The sequence below is a fragment of the Malaclemys terrapin genome, chromosome 4 (assembly GCF_027887155.1).
Source record: "Malaclemys terrapin pileata isolate rMalTer1 chromosome 4, rMalTer1.hap1, whole genome shotgun sequence".
NCBI classification, from domain to species: Eukaryota; Metazoa; Chordata; order Testudines; family Emydidae; genus Malaclemys; species Malaclemys terrapin.
Window position 1 is genome coordinate 13,768,390 of NC_071508.1, and position 23,615 is coordinate 13,792,004.

The following is a 23,615-nucleotide window of genomic DNA, read 5'->3' on the forward strand; positions in this document are numbered from 1 at the left end:
CAATTAATGGTGCCAGGAGCCCAACCAGTAAATCAAAGCATCAGAAAAGCCCCTTACACCTTTAGGAACTTGCCCCCCAAATCGTTAGAGAATAAATAGGCTTTTGCAGCATTGCCAGAAAGCCACATTTGGGCTATTTTGGACCAAGAAGGTGAGAATAGGGAACAAGTTCCAAAGTTCTCATGAAGAATGCCCTTCTAGTATCTTTGAATTCACTGGTTTGTAAATTTCTTTGAGATCCTTAGCTGAAAGTCACTCGGGAAGTGCAAAGTGTCTTTATGATATGAGAACATTTTGGAAATACAGCAGCTTATGACACTTCCTTTAGAACAGGCAAATCTTATGCCAGTTTCAACAGAACTAAAACAGGCTGCAGTGAAGGGCACATTGCAAAGAATTCCAGGTTTCCAAAACTTGGGACACTTCTCTGAAGTTGATCCAAAGGACCTGAACCTCTTGAGTAGGCAACAGTATGACAAAAGGATTCTCTCAGTGGTAGCAATGTTGGGTACCTTGTTCGCATTGGATACATTGGTCTCTTTACACATTGGCTCTGCATAGCACCTTCAGTGTCTGTAGGGTGACCAGACAGCAAGTGTGAAAAATTGGGATGGGGGTAGGAGGTAACTGGCATCTATATAAGAAAAAGCCCCAAATATCAGGACTGTCCCTATAAAATTGGGACATCTGGTCACCCTAAGTGTCTGCTGCCTCCTTGGTTCTTCTGGGGAAGGCTGAATAATGTGATTCCTCTTCTTTTACTCAGGGCTCCAAGGAGGAAGCCGATATTGCTTACAGCACATTCCTGCTTCAAGCTAACAAAATAGCCCAGGGAGAGGCTTAGCAAGTTCCTCGACTGTCCCAGTACAATCGCTTCTGAAGATGGTACAAGGAAAAAGCAATAATGATTGAAAACACCCCTGTGTTCTGAATCAGTGAACAACAGATCTGCAAGTTGCACTATTTCTTACTGTCAAGCAAACATTTTAATGCATGTAGATCTTTCAGTTCCTCAAAGATTTTTAATGAGGTTGTGAGTGGTGATATAATAAGAATCTTCTGGCCAAAAATAAGTTGCCTTGGGGAAGTTGAACCCTCAGAAGTTTGATTTTTTTTCTTTTTTAAGGCAAAGGATCTCGTTTCAAGCAGATTTGAGGTGAAATATCAATAAAGCTCTAATGCCTTTGCTTTCCTGCAGGCTGAGCTCACACCTTTTGGAGTTCACCAAGCCCCAAGGATGGCAATGACCTAAGGATGCATTTAAGATTCACATTTCCTTTGATTTTAAAGCACCAGGAGATATTTTAGAACAATGTGAGTCTCTCTTTTGATTCCTGTGAGCTTTTTAATCTATAAGGTAGTAGCTGTAGGGCAGACAAGTAGCCTGAAATTGTTTTTTCTTCACAGCCAATAAAGAATCTGATTGTATTTTAGCAAATCAGTAATTCTGTTCAATTTCTGATACCACATGGAGTGAATGCCATGGGAAGAGGCACATTTTTGCAAGGGGCTGGCCAGGGATAAAAAAAACACTTGGGATTTGGGGTTATCTCCTAGTTTTTGTCACTCAAAACCAGAAACCTCTGGAGATACCAGGTACATTTATGCCATACTGTAACACATACAGTTAGGGCTAGATTCTCTCCTGTGCTGGGATCTGCTCATTATAGTGGAGTAAGAATGCGGGTTGTCTGGGAACCAGTCAAGATCTCAGGGTAAATTACAGCAGCACAGGGGGATTAGAAAGATTGGCATCTAACTCTTATCTCTTGCTGGTCCATCTTCTAGGTGCCAAGATCACTCATAACAAGCCCTCCTATGTTCCTCCCAGGGTCTGCACTAACATAACTGGTCCTCAAGGAACCATACACCAACTGAGAATTGGTAGAGCACAACTGTGCTCAGCTGCCCAACCTCTCCTGTCCCCAGCACTTCCCCTACACCAGGGATGGGTGATTACTGGCACAGGAAATGGAGGTGCCTGGCTTTTCACCAAGGGGGTTCTCATCTGGCCCGATTCTGGCTTCTTTATGCCCCTTGCGCGGTGCAAAGGAGCTAGTTTGAGGAAGAAAATCTGACCCAGATTAAACCCTTATCTCTTGCCATCCTGACTTCTAGGTGCCAGGATCCCCTCTGGTTGGGCCTTCTCGTCTCCCTTCTGAGATCATCAGGGTAACAGGCCACCGGCACTGACTGTCAATTGAACTCCAGTGGCTATCTCAGATATGGAGATGGGCTAAAGCAGAGGGAACAAACAGCTTCACACTCGCTATCAATAGAATCCTTCATCCAGAGAACCAAAAGATCTGGTTAGGATCTTGAGGTAGGGATACTGACCTTCCTCATTCCATAGCATTTAGTACAGAAAACACACCTGACCAGCCAGCAATCTATTGACATAGACTCCCGTCTCATCGCAGTGAAGGGCAGCTGGGGCGGCAGCAAGTTTAGGGCAAAAAGATCTTGTGTTTGGGACATTTTGAATTATTTCATGCTCACTGCAGCATCTGGGGCCCTGTGTGCTGGTTTCTGTGCTGCTTCTGAGACTTGGAAAAGCCATGGGAGACATTAATAAAAAAATAGCACAACGTACAAACAAGTCTGAGTCCTTTGGTTAGTGCCCGATCCTTGTACTTCTATAACCAACCTGTTCTCTTGCTGCCTTATTTGTGAACTATTAAAAGTTTTATACATTAACTATTATTTCTATGACAGTACTCCTAGGGACCACAGTCATGGGTCAGGTCCCTCAAAGAGCTTACGATCTGAGTATAAGAGGAGAGACAAGAGGTGGAGACAGACAGGGGAACAAAGTAACAACGAGACAAAACTGGTCAGCATGAAAAGCAGGTGATCTCAGCCAATCAGCTGCCTAAGCACTGTCCTTACCCAGGGCAGTGAATGAACACATTTCACTTTGCTGAAGACATTAGATAGGGCCTTTGCCGTAATGAGGTTCCAACCAAACATAGACAAATACAAAACATGGGACGGTGGTTCACACATGAGCGGGTACAAGGGAAAACGTTGGAAAGTTTCATGGAGGGTTTTCAGAAGGGGGGTGCTTGACACGTGGAAAGCGGGAGGCTGTTTCAGGGAGAGGAGGCATGAGACAGAGTGGGAGAAAAAGGAGAAGTGAAGAGTTTTAAACCCCACTCAGACGTTTAGAACATGGGTCCTGATCCAAAGTCCATTGGAGTCAATGGGAGTCTTTCCAATGACTTTGATGGGCTTTGATTCAGGTCTATTGGGTCTGACTCTCCTCTCAGTAACACCAGTATAAACAAGGGGACGTCACTGCCCTGAAGTCAGTGGCATTGCCATGATGTGAAACTGGTGTAAACAGGAAGAAAATCAGGCCCATAGTCTTCATGTTAAAGAAAATGTTCTGACAAGTTCTCGGTTCCACAGGGTTCCATGACGACACCCACAGTGTAGGCAGTGTTATTTCCTGACCTCGCCACCCGCCTACTTCAGAGAAAGCCATTGTGGTTTGTCAGAGCTGGGAGGAAGCATGAGAGCTTTGCTAGGAGGGGACGATGCTAGCAATAACACTGAAACTAGCAAAAGGGGCAGACCCTGCCTCACACCACCTGCTCGGAGATGCATGAACGCTTCCTATATTACTGTACCACACACTATAAGCAAAAATAGGCTGGGGTTTTTTTTTAAGTGACACTGACTGGGTTCTCACAACTTATAAAAGGGATATAAATACATATTGGCCAAAGGAAGGGTTTGCCTGCTATGGGCCACTCATGTATCGCCCTATTACAGGGTGACCAGATAGCAAGGGTGAAAAATTGGGACAGGGGTTGCGGGGGGTAATAGGCACCTATATAAGACAAAGCCCCAAATATCAGGACTGTCCCTATAAAATCGAGACATCTGGTCACCCTACCCTATTAATTCCTTCAGTGAAAGCACTGATTGGAGGTCAGTGATGCTACATGTCTTTATTTTAATAATGTGCGGCCGAAAGGTACCAGGCGGACAGCCCTGGAGACCGGGAACCATGGAAGAGTTCCAAGAAGGACAGCAGGAAAGCGAGGCTGCCTCCCTCCACAAGCCCTATGCACCTCAGCTCGAAGGACCAGGGGAGAGAAAGAGAGAGTTTGCTCTCTGTATCTAGGCTCCTTCCCTTTGTTTTTTCACCCTCCCTCACTGTCTTCCCCAGCTTTACTCATTGTTTTTTCCCACCGGATTGTCTCTCTCACTTCCCCTTGGTGCTCCCTTTCCCACACTCTTGCTCAAGCAGAACATGAAAGCAGGAACATCCAAGCTCAGCCTGAACTCTGGGCCGCCGGTAGTTCAAATAGGGTTGAAATAACCTCATGCCATATTGGTTATGTTAAGCATAATAGGCCTGACTCTACGGGCATGTCTACACTGCAGAGGTGTCACTGCAGCATGTGTAGACATACCCAAAATAGATATCTAGCTAGCGCCAAAAATGATAGCAGTGAAGCCATGGCAGCACAGAGTGCACCTTGGGCTAGTCACTCGTATACATATCCAGAGTCCTGGATGGGCTTTCGCAGCCCATGCTGCCACCCGTGCTTTTGTGGATGTTTCTGGAGCGAGCTAGATCAAAGCTAGCTCAGGTATGTCTACACATGCTGCAGCTTCCTTTGACTCAGAGTGCCTTTGTGTGCATTAGCTTAACTTTGGGTGTGCTGAGGGCACTGTTTGTTTTGTGGGTTTTTTGTGAAAAACTGATCTTTATTTTCCAGAAATATACAAGCTTATTCTCTCACTTCTCCATCTTCTTCTTCTACTCCTCTGATGCACAGGACGTGGTTACAGCTTATCAAAACTTCACCAAGGTGTCCTGACAATGCACCACCTATGTATTCTTCTGTGTTTGCAAGCTGCATGTTCGTGTAGCCATCGACAGACACCCGGTAGCCCTTGTACTCCATCCCCCACTTCAGTTTCACCATCACCGGCTTCCCCTGCAGCCCATTCAGGAAGGGCTTGCGGTTCAGGGGCAAGCTCATGGTAACGCGGCCTGGCACAAGGCAGCGGTAAAAACAAAAATTACTCGCAGCACTGTTAGCAGGCAGGCAGAGCATCCACACAGAGTAGCTAGTGAACACTAGCGAGTGCACAGCAGCTACTCTGGGCTTTTCCCCCGTGTAGACAAGCCCAGGGTGTAAAGGAAGGTTTACGCTGCATTGATCACAGGACTGATGATCAGATGACATACGTTAAGAGGAACAAGTGCTGCTGCTTTGGGTTGGTTTTTACTTTGCATCTCCTGTGTTTTTAACTGTACGTCTAAAGCACCCAGAGCTTTGGATGGTGGGGGCGGCGTGCCCTTTGATGTGGGGCTCAGATCAGACAGAAGTCTAAATAAAGAAAGAAAATCATTCAGTCCAGGTGCAACCTCACAACAGGGTTACAGCTGGGATGAATTTGGTCCAATATGTTTTGAAGCCTCCTATAAAACTTCCTTTATGGTTTGCATACCATTTGTATTTGTAGCGCGAGAAAGGATCTGATACAGGACCTCAAGCATAGCGAGTTCTTTTTGTTGCTTTCCTCCTTTCTGTTATTGGAAATACGTGCCACAGGAAGCAAGCAGCCATCACTGAGTGTGCTCTAACTCCTGTTTTACAAAGGGAGAAGATGGAGTTCATCAGTATGTTACTTTTCTTGCTGCAAGGTAAGAGTTGTATAGATTAAAAAAGCGCGTCACAGAGTCCAAATGGAGATAGCAGGTAAGAACAAAGAAGATGTTTGAGCTTTGTTTTTAGACTTGGGGCATCTACAGTTAAACAGTTTACTGGGCCTGTTTGCTTTTATCATAAATTGCAGAGGGTTTTTACCCTCCAAGAACGTCCAATGTGATTTGTAAAACTGAGGGGGGGGGGGGGAATGAAGGGTCTGGCAGGTGAGTAAACCTGAAATGTCAGGAATTGTTCGACGCTGGACCATGAAATATTTCTGTGGCTTTCCAAGAACATTGAATAGCTGGAGATGCTTTAATTCTGCAGAACAAAAGAACATTTTCATTTTAGAGATGTTTATCATGTGAGCCTTGTTTCTAATCCAGAGTGATTTACAAACCTAAGTTAGTTAATTGGGCACACAACGTTAACTTAATGTTAGCTAAGTTGGGATACTGGGCACCTAAAAGCTTTCAAGTGAACTCATGTTCGTAAATTGGATCCAGTATGTTAAAGATATAGGGGTGAAATCCTGAATCCATTGAAGTCAATGAGAGTTTTGGTATTGACTTCAAAGGAGCCAGGATTTTACCCAGAGGGTCAAGTCCAGCCAGCCATCCTTACTCAAGCAAAACTCAGATTGCAATCAAGTTTTCCATCTGGAAGCAACTCCTTCCCATACTGCATCAGAGACTGCTGGATTTTGTGCATAATTATAAGCACTCCTACAGCATGTTGTTTTGTGGTTAGCAAGCCATTAGCTTCCTCACTGTAATAATGTCTGCTATTTTTACCAAGCTAGGCCCAGGAAAATAGATCACAGCAAGGGATTACTGCACAGATAGATGGATGGATGGGGAACCCTGCCCATACCCAGATGTTTTACTTTACTGAATTATTGATTGATTTATAAACTGTGCCCTCCCTTCCTTAGCTCAGGACACATGAATAACATGCAATAAAAACATGGAGCCTGATCTGACATGAAGCCTGTTGGGTCTTTGTGCTCCAGAAAATCAGTCTTCACTCCCCAAAAGCCAACAGAAAAGGGCATTACCCAACCAGAAAACAATTCCCGCCCATTCAGATCAACCCTCCCTCAGGCAAACATTGAACAGAAGGTCACTGCGGTATATGCTGAAGGTTGACAGACCTGGGCACTGTTACACTAGAGGGGGATTGAATTCCAGAGCTGGGAACCTTCACGTTTAAATACAAGGAGAATTCAAACAGATGCCCTAGCGGAACTCAGACGTTGCAGTGACAAACAGGATGGAAGGATCAGGACCCTAGCCATTCAGAGACATATAATGTTGATCAAGTGAATGCTGCGAACAGGAGCCACTTGGAGCTGTGGGCGACCATGCCTGCGGATGGTCAATGTAAATAAACTGTCTCACAACCCACCAGCGGATTACCCTGACGGGCCGCAGGTTGCCCACCACGATTGTAGAGTCTCTGTCATTGGAGGTTTTTAAGAACAGCCGTTAGACAAACACCTGTCAGGAATGGTCTGGTTATTTTGTAGTCCTGCCTTGAGCGCAGGGGACTGGACTAGCTGACCTACTGAGGTCCCTTCCAGTCCTACACGTCTATGATTCTATAAAGGGGCCTAAGGCCTTGTCTTCACTCATATTTTACCTTGTGTGAGTTATTACATGGTCAGGACCCACCTTTTTGCCTAGTGAAGACAGTGCCTTTGTGTGACGTCCCTTTAGCATAAATGTGACTCAGGCCCTGTGACTTCTTTCTCTGTGTCATCAGTTTCAGGTGCAGCAAGACGACGCATTCAAGTGACTGGTGAGGTTGGAGGATCCGTCACCATAAAGTGTCCTGTGAAGGACATTTCCAGTCGAAAATTCTGGTGCAGGGAGCTCGAGACAGGGGCCTGTGGCACCATCATCTCCACCACTCCATACATCAGTGAGAATTACAGGAATAGAATATCCATCACCGAGGCGCCTCAGGAAGAAATATTTCAAATTACAATCACAAGGCTGGAAGAGGAGGACACGGGGCTGTACATGTGTGGGACAGGATTTGTAAATGACAAAGGCAGTGGAAGGTCCCTCCAAGTGGAGCTGAAGGTTTCTAATGGTACGGGATCACTCCATAGTTACTCTGTACAGTATCTCTCTCTCTCTCTCTCTACAGTGCAGTATCATGCAGGGGTACCATGTCACTGATGCTACAGTATCACTCTGACGGAATGGTGTCACTGCTAATCCAATATCACTCTGTACAGTATCGCTGCAGACACAGTGCCCCTGAGGCTATGTGATCACTCTGTACAGGATCATTCCGGTTGTACAGTGTCACTGGTGATGCATGATCACTCTGTGCAGTACCTCTTACAGTCTAGCTTTAGTAATGAACATTGGATCGTGACTTTGTAGCATGTGCTCTAGGAACACATCTGGTTCTGTTCCATGCAGGGAATGCTCCCCCCAGAATGGGCCTGTTGTCTGCTGAACCCCTGAGACGCGACAGACCTATTGTGGTACCAACAGAGTCTGGCAACAAAGGTGCTGACGCTCAAGGTGAGGTTTGCTGCATCCCTCTCTATAGCCTCACGGGAGGAGAGAGAAGGGAATTGGCACTAACTGGTCCCCATCTCTCCCTTAGAGTGGGGGAGATCTCTCAAGTTCACACTAATGAGGTGATGCACGTATGCCACAGTTGTCTGGGCTGTGCCTGTTAGATAGCTTTCAGGGCACCTTTCACCAGCACTGGATTCACTAATGTATAATTGTCTATCTAATCTAGGAATTTATCTGCTTCCTCCTCATCACTGTGGTATCAGAGCGCCTGACAATTGTTAATGGGTTTTATCCTCACAGCCTCCCTGGGAGGTGGAAGTATCCTCCCTACTTGACAGATGGGGATCTGAGCCCCAAGGTAGTCTAAGTGACTTGCCCAGGCTCACACAGGAAGGCTGTGGCAGACTCAAATCTCCTGAGGCCCAGTCTGCTGATTTCCCTGTGAGATTTTCTTTCCTCTCTAAAAGAAAATCATCAACCAATCCTAAATACTGAGGCATTTATTTTTGAATGTTCCCATCAAGATTAAGCCTCTTAGGACTCAACAAGTTGTTGTAGTTTTTTGTTACCCTCTCTGACTAAATTTATAAACACGTGGCAGTTGTCGCTGCTAATATATTCAGAATACCCGGCTCCTGGATCTTAGTTAATAGGGCTTTAGATCTTCCCTTGTATGAGTGCACAGGCACGAAGGCCAGACCATGCTGTGTACCACACATCCTTTCTTCTCGTTCTTTTAGGACTGGGGCTTGTTTCCTCCATTCCTTTTTCCCTGGGGCTGTTGGCTTGTATTGCCAGAACTAGGACAATATGGACCTGGCTGTGCTGTAATGGTTATATTCAGTGTGAGTCTTGATTTGGCTCTCAGTTAGACTGGTGTGTGGAGTGACTGCATTAAAATCAATGAAGTCATATTTGTGGACAATGGGTGTAAGGGAGAGGCAGTGCGGCCTAATGAATAGGGCATTGGATTGGGGCTCTGGAAACTTGAGGCAGGTCTTCAGCTGGTGCATAATAATTTATGCCAGCTGTAGATCTGCCACTCTGGTTCTCTTCCCAGCTCCACCACAGGTTTGCTGGGTGACTTTGGACAAGTCACTTCATCTGTGCCTCAACTTCCCCAGCTGTAAAATGGGGATAATAATACTGACTTCTTTTCTAACATGTTCTCAGCTCTAAAGAATGTACATTTTTAATGAGGTAGGTATGTTAATTATTATTAATTATCCCTCCATATTAACAATGGGGATGGTTGTTTTTTAAACAAACAGCTTTCAAAACATAAAAGATCTTTAAGCTTAAAAGCGGAAAGCTGCTGTCTAAAATTTATCCCTAGGAGTCATAATAAATCCTGACCACAAACTGACTCTGTTGGCTTGAGTAGTCAGGAGTTTTGTTAAACTTTCTGCAGAATTCCTGCATTTTAGGTGCTCAGATGCACTGGTTCTCCTATGACTTGCCTTAAAATTCTCACAGTGCCTAAGAGCGCTGACATCTGGAGGTCACCGATCGGGATGTATTACATTCCTAATGTATTCCTGAGCTGCTCATTCATACCCTGAGGAATTGCTCCAATAATCCCTGGGATTGTCTTTGTTCTAGTTTTCCATAATCATTCCACTTCATGGGAAAGTTCTTCAAACTTCGCTATCTTCTTGTCTTGTTTCTTTTTTTATGTTTTTTTGCCGGTAGGACCATATCAATTATCATCGCCTTATTTGTCTTCTTTTCTACAACACCTATGTTCAGCCCGTTTGCCTGCTCTATTCTGTCTGTGCCAGTGGCCCGAGTCCATAAAATCTTAGCCTCTTCATTCTCTAGAGGGTTTTCAATTTGGTAGTCATAATACTACGTAGGGTGTTTAAATCTGTACTTGCCACAGAGGCTCCAATGCAGACACTTGGCAAGGTCATTGTGTCTGTCCATATATTCTCTCCCAGCCAGACTCCAGCCTATTCTATTATTAATTAATGATGAATGATTAATTACTCTTATACGAGAGCAGAACCATGTCCGCTGTGTTCAAGAATCTAGATCTTTTGCAGTAAATGTCTATTTATCATGGATCATCAGTAATATCCTTCAAAGATAGTGACTGGCTCCAGTCCTACAATTAGCATCTTTGATCCTCAAGGGCAAACAAAGACTAAATCCTAACCTCAGCTATGCCCACCTACTGAATACAGTCTGAGGAAATGAGAGCAGAATATTGCTCAAGAGCTTTACAGTTTAAAAAAACAAAAAGCCCGTGCCAAATTTGGGTCTCACTCGTACTGGTGTAAATCAATGATTCTCAAACTTTTGTACTGGTGACCCCTTTCACCCAGCAAGTCTCTGAGTGTGACACCCCACCCCCTTTATGAATTAAAAACACTTTTAAATATATTTAACACCATTATCAATGCTGGAGGCAAAGCGGGATTTGGGGTGGAAGCTGCCAGCTCATGACCCCCCCACATAACCACCTCATGACCCCCTGAGGGGTCCCGACCCCCAGTTTGAGAACCCCTGGTGTAAATCCATGTAACTCCACTGAAGTCAATGGAGTGTCTCCAGATCGATATAGGTGTGAGATCAGCATTTGCCCCTCGCACTCATCCCTAGTTTTGACTTTGAAACTTGCTTTATTGGAAAAGATACACATGTTCAAGAATGGGAAATGTAGCAACAGTTCATTTTAATATGCTTTCCCCCAGGAGTCACACAACCACAGATGACTAATGGAGCACGGGCAAAATATACCTCCTATGCTGCACCTGGCATCAAATTCCCTGAAAATACCATAATTACGCCTGCAGACGTCATTGGCACCACTGTTACCAATGCAGCGTCTGAAAGTATAACAAAGGGGATTCCAAAGACTTCCAGGACAATCGGCTATGCACATCCCAGGCATACAAAGCGGTGAGTTCCACAAACTTTCCCCCATCTGTGATTTTCCAGCATGAACTCTCCCCTAGCTTATTTCATTTCCTCTCAAGCTTACAAATATTACCGGGTCAACCACGCTGTTCGTGTGAGGAGTGGATCTGCATGTCAGAACTGGCAGTAAAACCACTTCCCCCTTTGACTCAATATTTTCCAGCCTCTTGAGAAGCAATTATGGGAATGATGTCTTTCAAATCCTGATACCAATTCTCCTGATAATGCTGCTGCTTGTGGCTTCTGTGATAATTGTTAGAAAACAGCTACGAGGGAAGAAAGGTAAGAGAAAGGTCACCTACTTCTTATACCAGTCTGTGGTACCTGCCACTCTGTGGTAAAAAGAAAGGACAAGACAGTTTCCACAGTCGGAGAACTATAAGTTCTCTTTGAAAAGGATTGATTTCTGCTTTGGATAAATTCACATAATTCCTTGCCTCTTGCAGAAAATAATGTTTTTATTTTTCACTATGAAAACTGCAGGTAGCTGCAAAAGCAAAACGGTAAAGTGGATCAAATTCACGAATACTCGTGAAAATAGCTGATGTTTGCACAAATATTTTATTCTATTCTATTTTGGTTCTTGTGCCATACCCACCACACTTGCACCTATCACATCAAGGGAAAAATTACCAGTCAGCTGGCTTCATTTCTAGGGAAAAAAACCAAACAAACCAAACAGCTAGATAGGCAATAAAACAATTTCAGCTGAAACATAAAACCTACGTTGTGAACATCCATATCTGACGACTGAGTGTTAGTTGCCATGTCCCAGCCAAATTCTAATTTGACTAATTACATTCTGCCTGCATAAAATTGCCCTATAGTTTCAATTCGCGCTTTTTCGTTTACTTAACCTGTTTCATTTGCTCACCTGAATTGTTGTGTTATGTGGCTATATGCCTGCCTTCCATCCCAGAGGAGGCTGCATTTCAGTGAAGACAATGTAAGCAACTTGTCATCCATTTTGTAAAGTCTGGTGAGCAGAATCTTTGGCTATAAGTTGCTATAGAAACACCATTATTATAACTCCTTTAGAGTCTGATTGACAGAGGTGCTAACATGGCACATTTCCACTGGTGGGAGGTGCATACGCTCAGCACTCTCAAAATCCAGCCATTAGTGTATTTCAGGGCGACTATAACAAATCCCGCATGTTAAATGTATTGAGCCTGTAGACCTGCTGACTGCCGTTGGTTTCTAGGCATTACAATCTACATGTTTGGATGTTTTGGAGAAGCAGCTTCCAGTGAAACCTATGGAATACATCAGAGGTTGAGTGCGCTCGAACATGGCCAAGGGCACATTCCAATGGAAAATATCTACAGCGTGTTACCCCGCAGGCTCGAGGGAGCTGACAGGAACAGTAAGTTCACCCACAACTATTCAATCCCTAATTCTCCACCTATGGTCTTTCCAATCTACAGCAGATGCTCACTAATGTCGGAGGGCAAGATTCTACTCTCATTTACAACAGTCTAATGTTAGCGTAAACCCACTGAAGTCCCTTGACTTACTTTGAATTTTTACTTTGCACTATTCTATTCTATGCAGGTTCTCATACTGGGCTAATCTGGGTGCCTCCCAGTAGTGCATTAAACATCATGACCAACATCTGTCACCTGTTGTTTGTTCTGTCATCCTCTCCACAGGGGGAGAAGCATATGCAGCGCAGTGTCTTGTTTTGGTAGGGTTTTAAGTTTGTTTGTTGTTTGTTTTTAAACATACCCGTTGCTGTGAATTTATGTTAGAGAAAGCGAGGTCAAAGAAACACACTTTGCACTTGGAGTGAAAAGTGATGAGGTTTGTGAAGGCCCTTAGTTCCCGGAGGAGTTTATTCCACAGTATTGGACCAGTCCCCAAGAAAGTTCCGTCTCCCACACGGCCCAGCTTTACCCTTATCGTGCTAAAAGCAGAATTGGCCTCATTGTCTAATGTTACTCATGTTACATGCACCACTGACTGAGGCTAGTTCCGTAATCATATCCTGAAAGCTCTCAGCCCACACGCCCATCAGACACCCCTGACAATCCCATTCCCTTTGGCTTATGTAACACACACCTCCATTGTGCTAGTAACGCACTTGGCTGCAGTGCAAGATGCTCCCAGGTTCAGCCTGAGCCTTGTGAATCCTGTCTTGCTCCTTCCCTTCCCTGCGTTTTGTTTGCCGGGGCGGGGGATGGATTTACAAAAATTACTGGAGTAAAGTTGCGCAGCTGGACAAACAAGCATCAGTGCAGTGCTAAGGAAAATGAAAGTGGCAAGTCTAGTGATACCGATGTGTTTCTACAGACTGCAGGAACATCTCAAATGGTGGGGTGGGACCCCACAGTGGGTCATGACCCTGGTTTAATGGGGTCGCCAGGGCAGAAGTTAGACTTCCTGGGACCCGGGGATGAAGCCAAAGCCTGAGCTTCACCATCCGGAGCCAAAGCCCAAGCGCTTCAGCACTGGGTGGCGGGGCTCAGGTTACAGGCTCCCCACCTCCTTGCTGATGCTTTTGGGTTTTGGCCCCCCACCCCTGCCCTGGATAGTGAGGCTCAGGTGTTGCCCCCTCCCATTTGGAGCAGTGGGGTTTGGGCTTTGGCTTTGTCCCCTCGCCCCCAGGTGACGGGGCTCAGTCAGGCTCAGGCTTCGGTCCCCCCTCCTGGGGTCGTGTAGTCATTTTTGTTGTCAGCTTACCCAGGCAGTGTAACCGTGCAGAGCACAAACAATTCGGATACAGGATCAGCCTCTGCAACAGATGCAAATCCAAAGGGCCTCTGTGGGGTAATCCTGGGAAACGAAGCCTGGTCTCCTGCATGTTAGGGCAGAGCATTAACCAATAGGCGACTGCAGCCTAGGATGTTGATCTTAAATTAATTTAGGGGGCACATGTATACAGTGTTCACTAGCAATACACAGGCTAACAAACACAGACCCAGACTGACTTCTGCTCCTTCTCACATTATCTAATCACTTCCTTAGGCAAAGCCCTATGCAAACAGACAAACCTTGCATCAGGCTCTGAAGGGCAGCAAACTCAGGCTCTGTTTGATCAACAGAGGGAATAAATTCCAGGACTCACCACTGAGAATTTCAGATCTGGGGGCTGACAGTAAAAGCATCCCAGCTAATGTTACCTGTCTGGATGACGCACAGGGAGGCAGGCTGTTAGCCAGGTAGGCAAACCATCTTCATAGCTCAGTTACAACAGTTGGAAACACACAGGAAGCCAGTGAAGTCTTGGTAGAGCTGGGCTAATGTGTTCCAAATGGCACACTACTATGGAACTGGGCAGACTTGGTCTGCACCAGCTATGGCTTGTGTGCACAGGCTAGACATGGGTGAGCAAGAGACCATCCAGGGCTGGCCCTAGGGAAAATGGCACCCTGGTCAAACTTGTATTTTGGTGCCCCTGACTCCCTACCCATTGCTCCCAGGCCCAACTGTCTCCTCTCACACATTGCTCCAAGCTCCCATCTGTAGCTTTGCATCCCAGGCCTGCCTCACTCCTTGCTTCTTGACCATGGCATTTCCCTGACCACAGCGTTCACCCGTAAGGCCAGCCCTGAGACCATCAAACATTCCTGATGGGACCCTATTGCGGCAGCAATCTGGATGAGACAACCTTGTGGTGATGGCCCAAACTAAAAACCTTGGGTGGTCATATTGACTGAAAGAGCTGTTGATGGGGGTGAAAAGGGAAACAGAGTGAAATGTGTTAGCAGTCAGGTTGGACTCTCAACTCTGAGTCATTATAGCAAGTTGCTGCTTACTACATGGTTGCTTTGTTCAGCAGGACTTCAGTACTGAGCCTCCTACTTGAGTTGAGAACTATCACGAAAGGACTATGAGCATGGGGTGCTAGGAAATCCAGTTATTAGATAGCTGAATTTAGATCACCAAGCCATTTCCCTTGACCGACCCACCCACCCCAAGAAAGAAATAACATGGACACTGCAGTAGGTGTATAAATAGGTGAGCTATTTATAGGCCTTTAGCTCTCTACCACTCCTTCTCCTCTCAGTAGGAATTTCTCTCTGATATATAATTAGGCTGATAAAATCATCCACAATTACCTGAGCTGTCAGTTCAAGCTGCCTGATGATATCCAGATGTTTTGGCCTTTCATCAAAGCCGTTCCCATGTCTGAAGCTTTTCCAACAAGGCATGCCGCAGTTTCTGCATTGCATCACCCACACTGTTCCTTCAGATGAGAATGACATTTCATCGCGAAGCTCAGAAGCTACAGAGATGTCAGCAACCTGGCAATCCTTTCCACGCATAAAAGAGGTTGGAATGAAGGACACTGCAGTCTGCTATCACTGCAGCAGCTATTCCATTCCATCCAGGGAGATGGAGATTAGAGCTACAGAAGTTGCCATGCATTATGGGACTTTGCATGGTGAATCAGACAGCAAATTCACAGAGAACAGAGTCCTGGCTTAATCAAGTGAAACTCCATTGATTTCAGTGAAGTTATAGCCACTTATACTGGCTCTGGATTTGGTCCCAGATATCCAATTAACTGGGAGTCAACTTAACAAACCATTCACTGGGCTAAAAATACAGCTCATCCGATTGACTATGTCCAGCCTCTTGTTAGCCAAAGTGTATATTACATTTTTCATACTTTGGGCCCAATCCATCCCTGAAGTAACTCCACTCAAGTTACACTAGAGGTGAATTTGATCCAACAATGCTAAATTAACAATAAGTTGAAAAAGTTGGGTTAATTTTATTCCCCCACACCTCTCCCTTTAATTTTCATGTCTTCTCCTGCCTCTGCACTGATTCCAACTGGAAGCAGCAATGGAAGAGCTGAAATACAGCATGAGATTCTTGTGAGATTTCTAGCCCTGATTTCCAGACCCAAAAGGTTTGGCCACTTATCCAAATGGAATCTGCAAACATTTTGGGGTTCACCCAACAGTACATGCAACTTAAATCCACACCTATTAACCCCACCTTTTAATACTGCTGTCAAGATTACGTCCACCTGCAGCAGACAATGATTAACTCCTGAGGATGCCTTCTGAGGACATGTCTGCTTAATAAAGGGGATAAACAAGAACACTTTGCATTCATATATCCAGGACCCAGTGATATAAAAGCCAGTTACATAAGACTCCCCTCTCAGTGCTTGTTATTAGCCCCTTTTTGCAGCTGGAGAACCCGGAGCACAGGGAGGTGGAATGATGTGCCCAAGATCACACAGAGCTCAATGGCAGCGTTCAGAATAGAATCTAGAGGTGAGATTCGGTGCTGTGCCGCTAAGAAGCACCACACAGAACTCCCAGGCCAGAGGGAAGTGGGGCTAAGGACGCTTTTGGCAGCTTTAGTACCTTGCCAGGCTGCTCTGAGGGCTGGAGAGGCCTGTCTAGGTTACAGCAACCTCCCCAGGCTGCCCTATGAGCTGCAGCGCTGCCCCAAATCTCCCGCTGCAACATACCCTTCCGGCCCTCTGCATGTCCCCTACAATAGGGCTTATGATGGGGTCCTCAGAAGGCAGGCTTATGGCTGTGTGCTGCAATGCTGCCTGTCCTGGAGCAAGCATATGTCTATGGGTATCAAGGCTTTTAGAACTGCTTTCCATTATACCTAGCATGAAGGGGCTGGAGAGACTGTTAGGCTCTAATTCCAGATCCTTTTTTCCAGGTGCTAACCACCACATACATTCCCTCTTGTTGAGGTGCTAGGGTTAATGTGTATTTCAGGCCCATGGAGAGGGTGCAAGAGAGGGAGAAACAAAGAGACAAAACCACTCAAAGGGCACTTTCTTTCCTTTACTACTGCAAACGACCCATTAGTAATTCCAACTGCGCCTTCCGCTCACCAGCCATCTCGGTGCAACCAGCCCCACATATCTAAGACCTAACAAATCTCATCTCTCGGCAGTAACAGAAGGGAAGCCAGGTTCATGCTTATACCTCCTTCCTCTCTAGGGGATGACTAGTTCCATTATCCTCTTCTAGAGAAAAGTTCACCAGTCATCAACAACAACAACAAAAGAGAGATAATTTTGGCATGATATATGGCTTCCCAGTGGTGAGTTCAGCTTACGCAATAAACGGCAACACTAGGAAGTAACTTGCAAGACGTGACTTAACTAACTGTTTATTTTTGTCTGACAGGTTTAACCTTTATAATGCTGCCATTTTTCAGGCTGCTAGTCAGAGCAATGTCTCAGTGGGTATAATACCTAGCCCTTACATAGGGCTTTTCATCTGTAGATCTCAATGCACTTTACAAAGGAACTCAGTGGGGAAACTGAGGCGCGGATCTGTATCATGGAAATTAGGGATGGCTTGGTTACCTAGTTCTGGCACAGGATACTTATTGGCTAGCATAGGGTACATTTTTAAAGAATGTTTCTAGTCTTGTTTAAATATCCCCAATGACAAGAATGTCATCTTTTCTTAAGCTATTCCACTGCCTAATAGATCTCCCAGTGAGGCCATTTTTCCGATACTCAGACTCAGTTTCTCTTTTTAAATGTCATCCTCTTCATATAGCCCCTTGGAATGCCCAAAGTAGGCGTCCGTGTGTGGCAAACTATTAAATAGCAAAGCTAGAAAATTGTAATAAAATAATGACCTCAATTAATATAACTGACCCATAAATATAGGAATGCTTCGTTAGCGCTGAAAGACATAGTGGCATGGATAGATGATGATCACCGTAAAGATTGTGATCATGGATATTTTCAATGTTAGGTTACAGGCAGGGATATAATAGTCCCTACTTAACAGGGCAGGCTCAACAGGGCAGACACACCCTATTCCTTTATTCTTTTGTCCCAGTCAAGCTGGATACATGTTCAGGTAGTGATGCTATGAGCAGAGACAGCAGGAAATGCTTTCATTTGGGAAATGCACAGCACTTGCATAATGTACAAGACTCAGCATTTTTTGCTGGCAATAATTGAAAGAAGGTGCCAGATAACTGGATGTTCAACAAGGCTTTTTAGGCATTGATGAAACAGGTGAGAGACCTGCCTTTTCAGAAAATTGTGAAGCAAGCTGGAAAAATGCAGTTAAATTTGCTTGGGGAGTTGTAATTTGTGTCGTCATTTTTTTTTCTTTGCAGGCTTGGCTATTCAGACATTCAGTGGATATTTCCAAATTTGCAAAACCCTGTAATAGTTACATCATCTTGGCAGGGAGGCAATGTGCCTATGGGTTAGAGCACTGGACTGGGATACAGGAGACTTCTGTTCTATTCCCAGCTCTGTCACTGGTCTACTGGGTGACCTTGGGCAAGTCGCTTCTTCTCTCTGTGCCTCAGTTGCCCCAGCTGTAAACAGGGAGAATGAGTAACCTCGTTTGTAAAGTGCTTTGAGCTCTACTGTTGAAAAATGCTGTATAAACATTATGATGCTCCGGCTGCTGCTAATTACGTCTTTCCAACCGCCAAGGCACACTAGTGCCAGGAATCTTTACTGAGAGCCAAGAGTTGCTTCAGATTAACTCATTAGACTGTGTTCCCACTACAATAGACAGTTGTCCTGGCTCTCTCAGACCACTTTAAAAAACAACAACTAGGGAATAAGCTCAGGCTCCATCAACCCTAAAGGCAGGATTTTCAGAAGCACCTAGGTCACTTGGGCACACTGGTTCCGCTGGATGTCAGTGGGATTTTGTGAGGAAGAGTTTCAAAGTCACACATGGCAGTAAGATGAGCTCCCTCGTAATGCCTTTTAAAATAGTCAGTGGCCATCTCTGCCTGTGGTCCTAAGTCATGAAGGCCTGTGCTACACTTACACGTTTTATGACATAACTACATTGACGAGAGGTGTGATTTTTTTTTTTTTTTGGCCAAAATAGTTTTATCTCTATAACCCCTCTCAGGGGCAGTGGAAACTGGCAGGGATCCATTCCTGCGTAAACTCACCCCCAGAGAGGGGCACAGAGATCAGAGCAGGACCCAGAGGGGCTGGAGCATCTGCCTTGGGGCCTGGGATTGGGCTGGGAAGAAGGGCGTGGGATCCAAAGGAGCTGGAGCAGTACCTTGGCACCGGGGATCAGTCCAGGGAGGAACCCCCAGGATTCTCCTGCCCATCCTGGAGCACCCTGTTCCGCTGAATCTCAGTACCTTCCCTCACACCCCCTTCTGTCCATGCAACCCCTTTTGTGGTGACTTTACCAGTATAACCCTGCCCTGCTTACAGGAGTCTGCAGTGCAAAAGGCTGAGAATCTATTCCACTACCTCTAGTCATAACGGAGCTGAGCAGGTAGTCACAGTATTCCTCCCTGCCTCCTACCACTGCATTACCCTAGACCCGTTGCTAGATGTAATATTTTATAAAAAAAGACACTTGTCTCATTACCACCTACTGTCTATGGTTTTTTCCTAGGTTCTCATGTACCTCATGACTCATATCACTGCAGAATTGACTTATAAGAGCTGCTGTGACAGCACATCGGTCACCAGGCACAGCTGAGGAAGGACTTGAGGCACACACAAAGCCGCCTCCAATCAGCACCTGAACCTTACATGTCAAAGCATTACTTTGATGCTGTGACCACACTGCTCTGCAGAAGCTGGTCTACATGCTTTCTCCACACAAAGTGCTAATGCTAAGTTTACAAAGGTACAATGGATTTGCTGTGGTTGTTTAAATGTGATTTTTCTAGTTTGCTCTGCAGATCGTGGTCTTGCTTTGCAGAGCTTGGTCTGTACAGATGGTTGCCAAAACACGCAGGTTCAGGTAAACATTAAAAGCAGAGGTAAACTTTTCCCCTCAATATTTATTGACTGTGGATGAAGATTTCTCCTATGCAGAGGGCCCGTGCAGGACCGAAGCACCACTTAAATCCTCAAATTAGGTTAATAGACTGACGTGTTGTCTCGGTTTTGTGCTCTTTGCACAAGAAAGGATTTCACCCTATAAGCTCATTGGCATTTTGATATAGCATTAAAGTTCATCTTCATTGTCAGCTTGAACTAGGTGAATATAGTTGGTAATCCAGTGCCCAGAAAAAGATGAAGGAGAATTGTTTTGCAAAAATTTCTCGTGTTTCATCAAGTGCATTTTTGGTGCTAAATCTCTGATCAGCTATGAAACTGGATGGAAAACAGAGTTTGTTTTTTTTCCCTTTCCAACTACTTTATACACGTTTTTCATTCAAATAAATAAAAATGTTTTAGAGAAATGTTTAGGGAGTGCTTATTGTTATTGAGACTCCGGGCCTGATCCCAATTTAACACTGATGTAAATCCATTGACATTAGTGAAGTTATGTTTAATTCCAACGCGTTACCCTTTCTGCTTAACAATCTGTCCCAATATATATTCAGTTCCAACACTCCGCTTCCTTCCCCAGGTCTAAAGAAGAACTCTGTGTAGCTTGTACCTTCTACCAGCAGAAATTGGTCCAATGGAAGATATTACCTCACTCAGGGGAGTGTCATTTTTAATTTATAGTAGTATAAGTGAAATCAGATTCAGACCCTAAACTAATATCACAGGCCTAGAGAGGTCCCCCCGTGTATACCCCTACTAGTGTCGTGTGGTGGGGGAGCTTATACTGCTACGGTCCAGGCAGAAGGTATCATCCCAGACTACTTCACAGTGACCTTCACAGTGATACTGGATCCTGTTCTCTAGTCACCATTCCCTTCCATGACTTGGGACTCCTGGCCAGGACTAAGTATGACCCCCACGTGGGTACACTGGACAGAATGGGCTGTGTTAGTCTGGGAGCGAAAGACAACCACAGGGCCCATCTGTGTCCGGTAGCGTCAATAAGTAATCCTCCTTATATTTCTCATGGCTAAGTCCTGTCTGTTCTGAAGACAGGAGGACAAAACAGGCCCTCTCCCACTTCTCAGATGCTGCCCTTCCCCTAACATCTGTAAGAAAGAAATGAACTACATCTGTTTTGAAATGAACTATTAAATTTTTATTAGCTGCGAAAAAGCAAAGAACTTTGACCATACATCTTAAATACAGTTAGACATTTAAAATATTGCAAGAACAAATATTGTCATTACATCTGATGTCAGTTTCTCAATGACATTATTCACTGCTAGTAGCTTGTACAATATGTACATACTGAAAAACAGACAATACGATCATGCCATATTAGTTATATAAGAACAGATACACCTTAAATACGTTTTATTATAAATACATCTTAAATAAAACAGATTATTTAAATAGAGATTATTTAAAATAAATAACATTTGGAACTTGCAAAACACTTTCATTAGAGATCTCAAATGAGTGTTATGATGGCAATGTAGTTTTAGTTCTAAGATATTTTATAAGTTAGTGTCTGATAAGCTCTTGTCACTTATACCTGTGCGTAATGTGATGTGGGAATCTCAAAAGGTTCCGCTTTGGGTGAATACTTATCTAAGTTTATCTAAACCTCTTGGGACTAATTCTCATCTCACTGACACCAGAAGTGAAGTCCTGGCCCCTTTCAAAGCCAATGGCAAAACTCCCATTTGACTTCAGTACAGCCAGGATTTCACCCCAGATATATAGATACACATCTCTATCTACTACCGTGGGGTTTCTCCTGACCTACATGGATGTAAGTGAAAGGAGAATAAGGCCACTTGACCTGGAAAGTGTGGTGCCTGATTTTTGTACTCAGAGAAACAGTCTCATTCAAATTAACAGGACCATTCAGGGGAGTAAGGGTTACAGTTTTGAGGACGACCTTCAGATGGAAAGAAAAGGGGCTCTTGTGAGTTTTCTGGTACCTCCTCCTTCCAGATAGGCTGGAAATGCTTTTGGAAGAGTGTTTCTCACAGTACTCAGGTGCTTCCATTTCTAGCCCTGATTGGAACTAAGCAGTACAGAGGCAAAGAACAATTTAAAAAATTATCTATCGAAGCGGTGGGTGAAGATTCTGGCTTCTTAATGTAACTGGTGCAACAATATGGCTGAAAGAGATGCTCCTGAACTGATTTAGATCCAGCGTTTGGTTCAGGCCCATCGTTAATAGAAAGTACCAGACAAGTAGTGATATAATGTTGTTGGGCCCTGTGAAATGGAAACAACATCAGTTTGTTCCTGATGTGACATCTCCACTCCACTCCCACGGCCTGGGGCTGAGACGCAGTGAGTGCTCACAATTCCAGGATCAGGCAATCGGCTTTAGCTGTGCAACTAAAATGAAAAGTAGCTCACAGCCTACATCACCAGATCCCTTGAGATTCTAAAGATCAGGATCTTGGGGAATTTCTCCTAGAGCCATGCAGACATCTGCCTCTTTCAGTCATAAACCATTAACATACACAGGACCATCGTCACCTAATGTACACTGTCAGACCTCCCTGGGCTTCCATGGAACTACATCCGTTTACTCTGTATTACCGAAAGCAAAAACAACATGAAGATTTGTAAATAATTTTGAAATAAATAAGTTATTGAAATAAAAAATAGGCTGTGTTCTTGATTTTCTCCGTGTTCTTAGTTCTTAATCCCTTCCATCCAGACGAAGAGAACGTCCAGCTCACCCAGTGCTTTGTTTGCTGCAACGTTTCTATCCAGCTAAAGAAATAAAACCAAGTCATGCTGTTAGTGCCTTCATAAAAAGCTGTAGATAAAATTAAAGGTTGATCATAGTGATTTGGTTTTGTATATACCCGTTTGACTTATGTAATTAATGTTATCTCGCAGGACTTTACTAAAGGAACTCATTTTAATTTTTTGAACTGATTTTCTCTTAATCTTATAAATTGAAGACTGGAGACTGAAATGGTAGCCACCATCAAAATTCATGATTTAGCCAATAGGCATCATACAATTACCACAGTTAATTTCTAAGTAAAATCTGGAGGAAAACTGGTTTCTTAGACATCAGTATGTGGCAACTATTTGCAAATTCTGATTCTTAAAAACAATGGGCAAAATTTTCAAAAAAATCTAAGGGTACGTCTACACTACCCGCCGGATCCGCGGGTAGAGATCGATCTATCGGGGATCGATTTATCGCGTGTAGTGTAGACGAGATAAATCGACCCCCGATCGCTCTCCCATCGACTGCTGAACTCCAGCTCGGCGAGAGGCGGAAGCAAAGTCAACGGGGGAGCTGCGGGCATCAATCCCGCGCCGCGAGGACGCAAAGTAAGAGATTCTAAGTTGATCTAAGATACGTCGACTTCAGCTACGCTATTCTCGTAGCTGAAGTTACGTATCTTAGATCGATTCTGCCCCCCCAGTGTAGACCAGGCCTAAGAGTTGTAGGAGCCTAATTCCCATTTTCAAAAATGACTTGGGCAACAGTTGATGGGATTTAGACTCCTAAAGTGCCTAGATCCTTTTTAAAAATGAGATTTAGGCTCCTAAATCAGTTAGATGTTGCAACACCGAGTACAACACCTCTTGAATACCTTTCAAAATCTGGACCTAAGCTCTGTGGGGCAGGGACTGTCTTGCCCTGTGTGTCTGTGTAACGTCAAGTACAATGGGGCCCTGATCTTGGTTGCAGCCTCCAGGTGCTACTATAATACAAATTACTAATAATGAGCTGGTGTACTA

At 44.6% G+C, this 23,615-nt stretch overlaps 3 protein-coding genes across 7 annotated transcripts in view; 2 read left to right on the plus strand and 1 right to left on the minus strand.

Moving 5' to 3' along the window:
• Positions 1-1,428, plus strand: part of PIGR (polymeric immunoglobulin receptor) — a 29,055-nt gene extending 27,627 nt beyond the window's left edge. For all 3 annotated transcript variants that reach the window (XM_054025844.1, XM_054025846.1, XM_054025847.1), the window contains one exon: positions 767-1,428. In XM_054025844.1, coding sequence (XP_053881819.1) covers positions 767-844 — 78 coding nt within the window. In that variant the 3' untranslated portion in view covers positions 845-1,428. The remainder of the gene's footprint in view (positions 1-766) is intronic.
• A 2,368-nt stretch (positions 1,429-3,796) lies between these two features.
• LOC128835275 (small nuclear ribonucleoprotein F-like) lies at positions 3,797-5,271 on the minus strand. The gene has a single exon (XM_054024616.1). It carries the CDS (start codon positions 5,205-5,207, stop codon positions 4,746-4,748), a length of 462 nt encoding a protein of 153 aa, XP_053880591.1. The 5' UTR covers positions 5,208-5,271; the 3' UTR covers positions 3,797-4,745.
• Positions 5,272-5,318: 47 nt separating this feature from the next.
• Positions 5,319-21,259, plus strand: FCMR (Fc mu receptor). Of its 3 annotated transcripts, none has more exons than XM_054024612.1 (7): positions 5,319-5,668; positions 7,437-7,769; positions 8,108-8,212; positions 10,909-11,116; positions 11,298-11,416; positions 12,339-12,500; positions 19,474-21,259. In XM_054024612.1, the coding sequence occupies exons 1-7, from the start codon at positions 5,632-5,634 to the stop codon at positions 19,518-19,520; spliced, it is 1,011 nt and encodes a 336-aa protein (XP_053880587.1). In that variant the 5' UTR covers positions 5,319-5,631; the 3' UTR covers positions 19,521-21,259. The 3 variants fall into 3 exon arrangements, with proteins under 3 accessions (XP_053880587.1, XP_053880588.1, XP_053880589.1); XM_054024613.1 differs by having other exon boundaries at positions 12,375-12,500; XM_054024614.1 differs by having other exon boundaries at positions 12,378-12,500.
• The last annotated feature ends 2,356 nt before the right edge of the window (positions 21,260-23,615 follow it).

What these genes read in the sequence shown, in the direction of transcription:
- LOC128835275 (XM_054024616.1), bottom strand. Translation starts at nt 5,207, where the DNA reads ATGTCATCTGATCATCAGTCCTGTGATCAATGCAGCGTAAACCTTCCT.
- FCMR (XM_054024612.1), top strand. Translation starts at nt 5,632, where the DNA reads ATGGAGTTCATCAGTATGTTACTTTTCTTGCTGCAAG. An exon ending in ACAGCTACGAGGGAAGAAAG is followed by an intron (nt 11,417 to 12,338) that starts GTAAGAGAAAGG and finishes GTTGGTTTCTAG; the next exon opens with GCATTACAATCTACATGTTT. An exon ending in CGAGGGAGCTGACAGGAACA is followed by an intron (nt 12,501 to 19,473) that starts GTAAGTTCACCC and finishes GTTTTTTCCTAG; the next exon opens with GTTCTCATGTACCTCATGAC.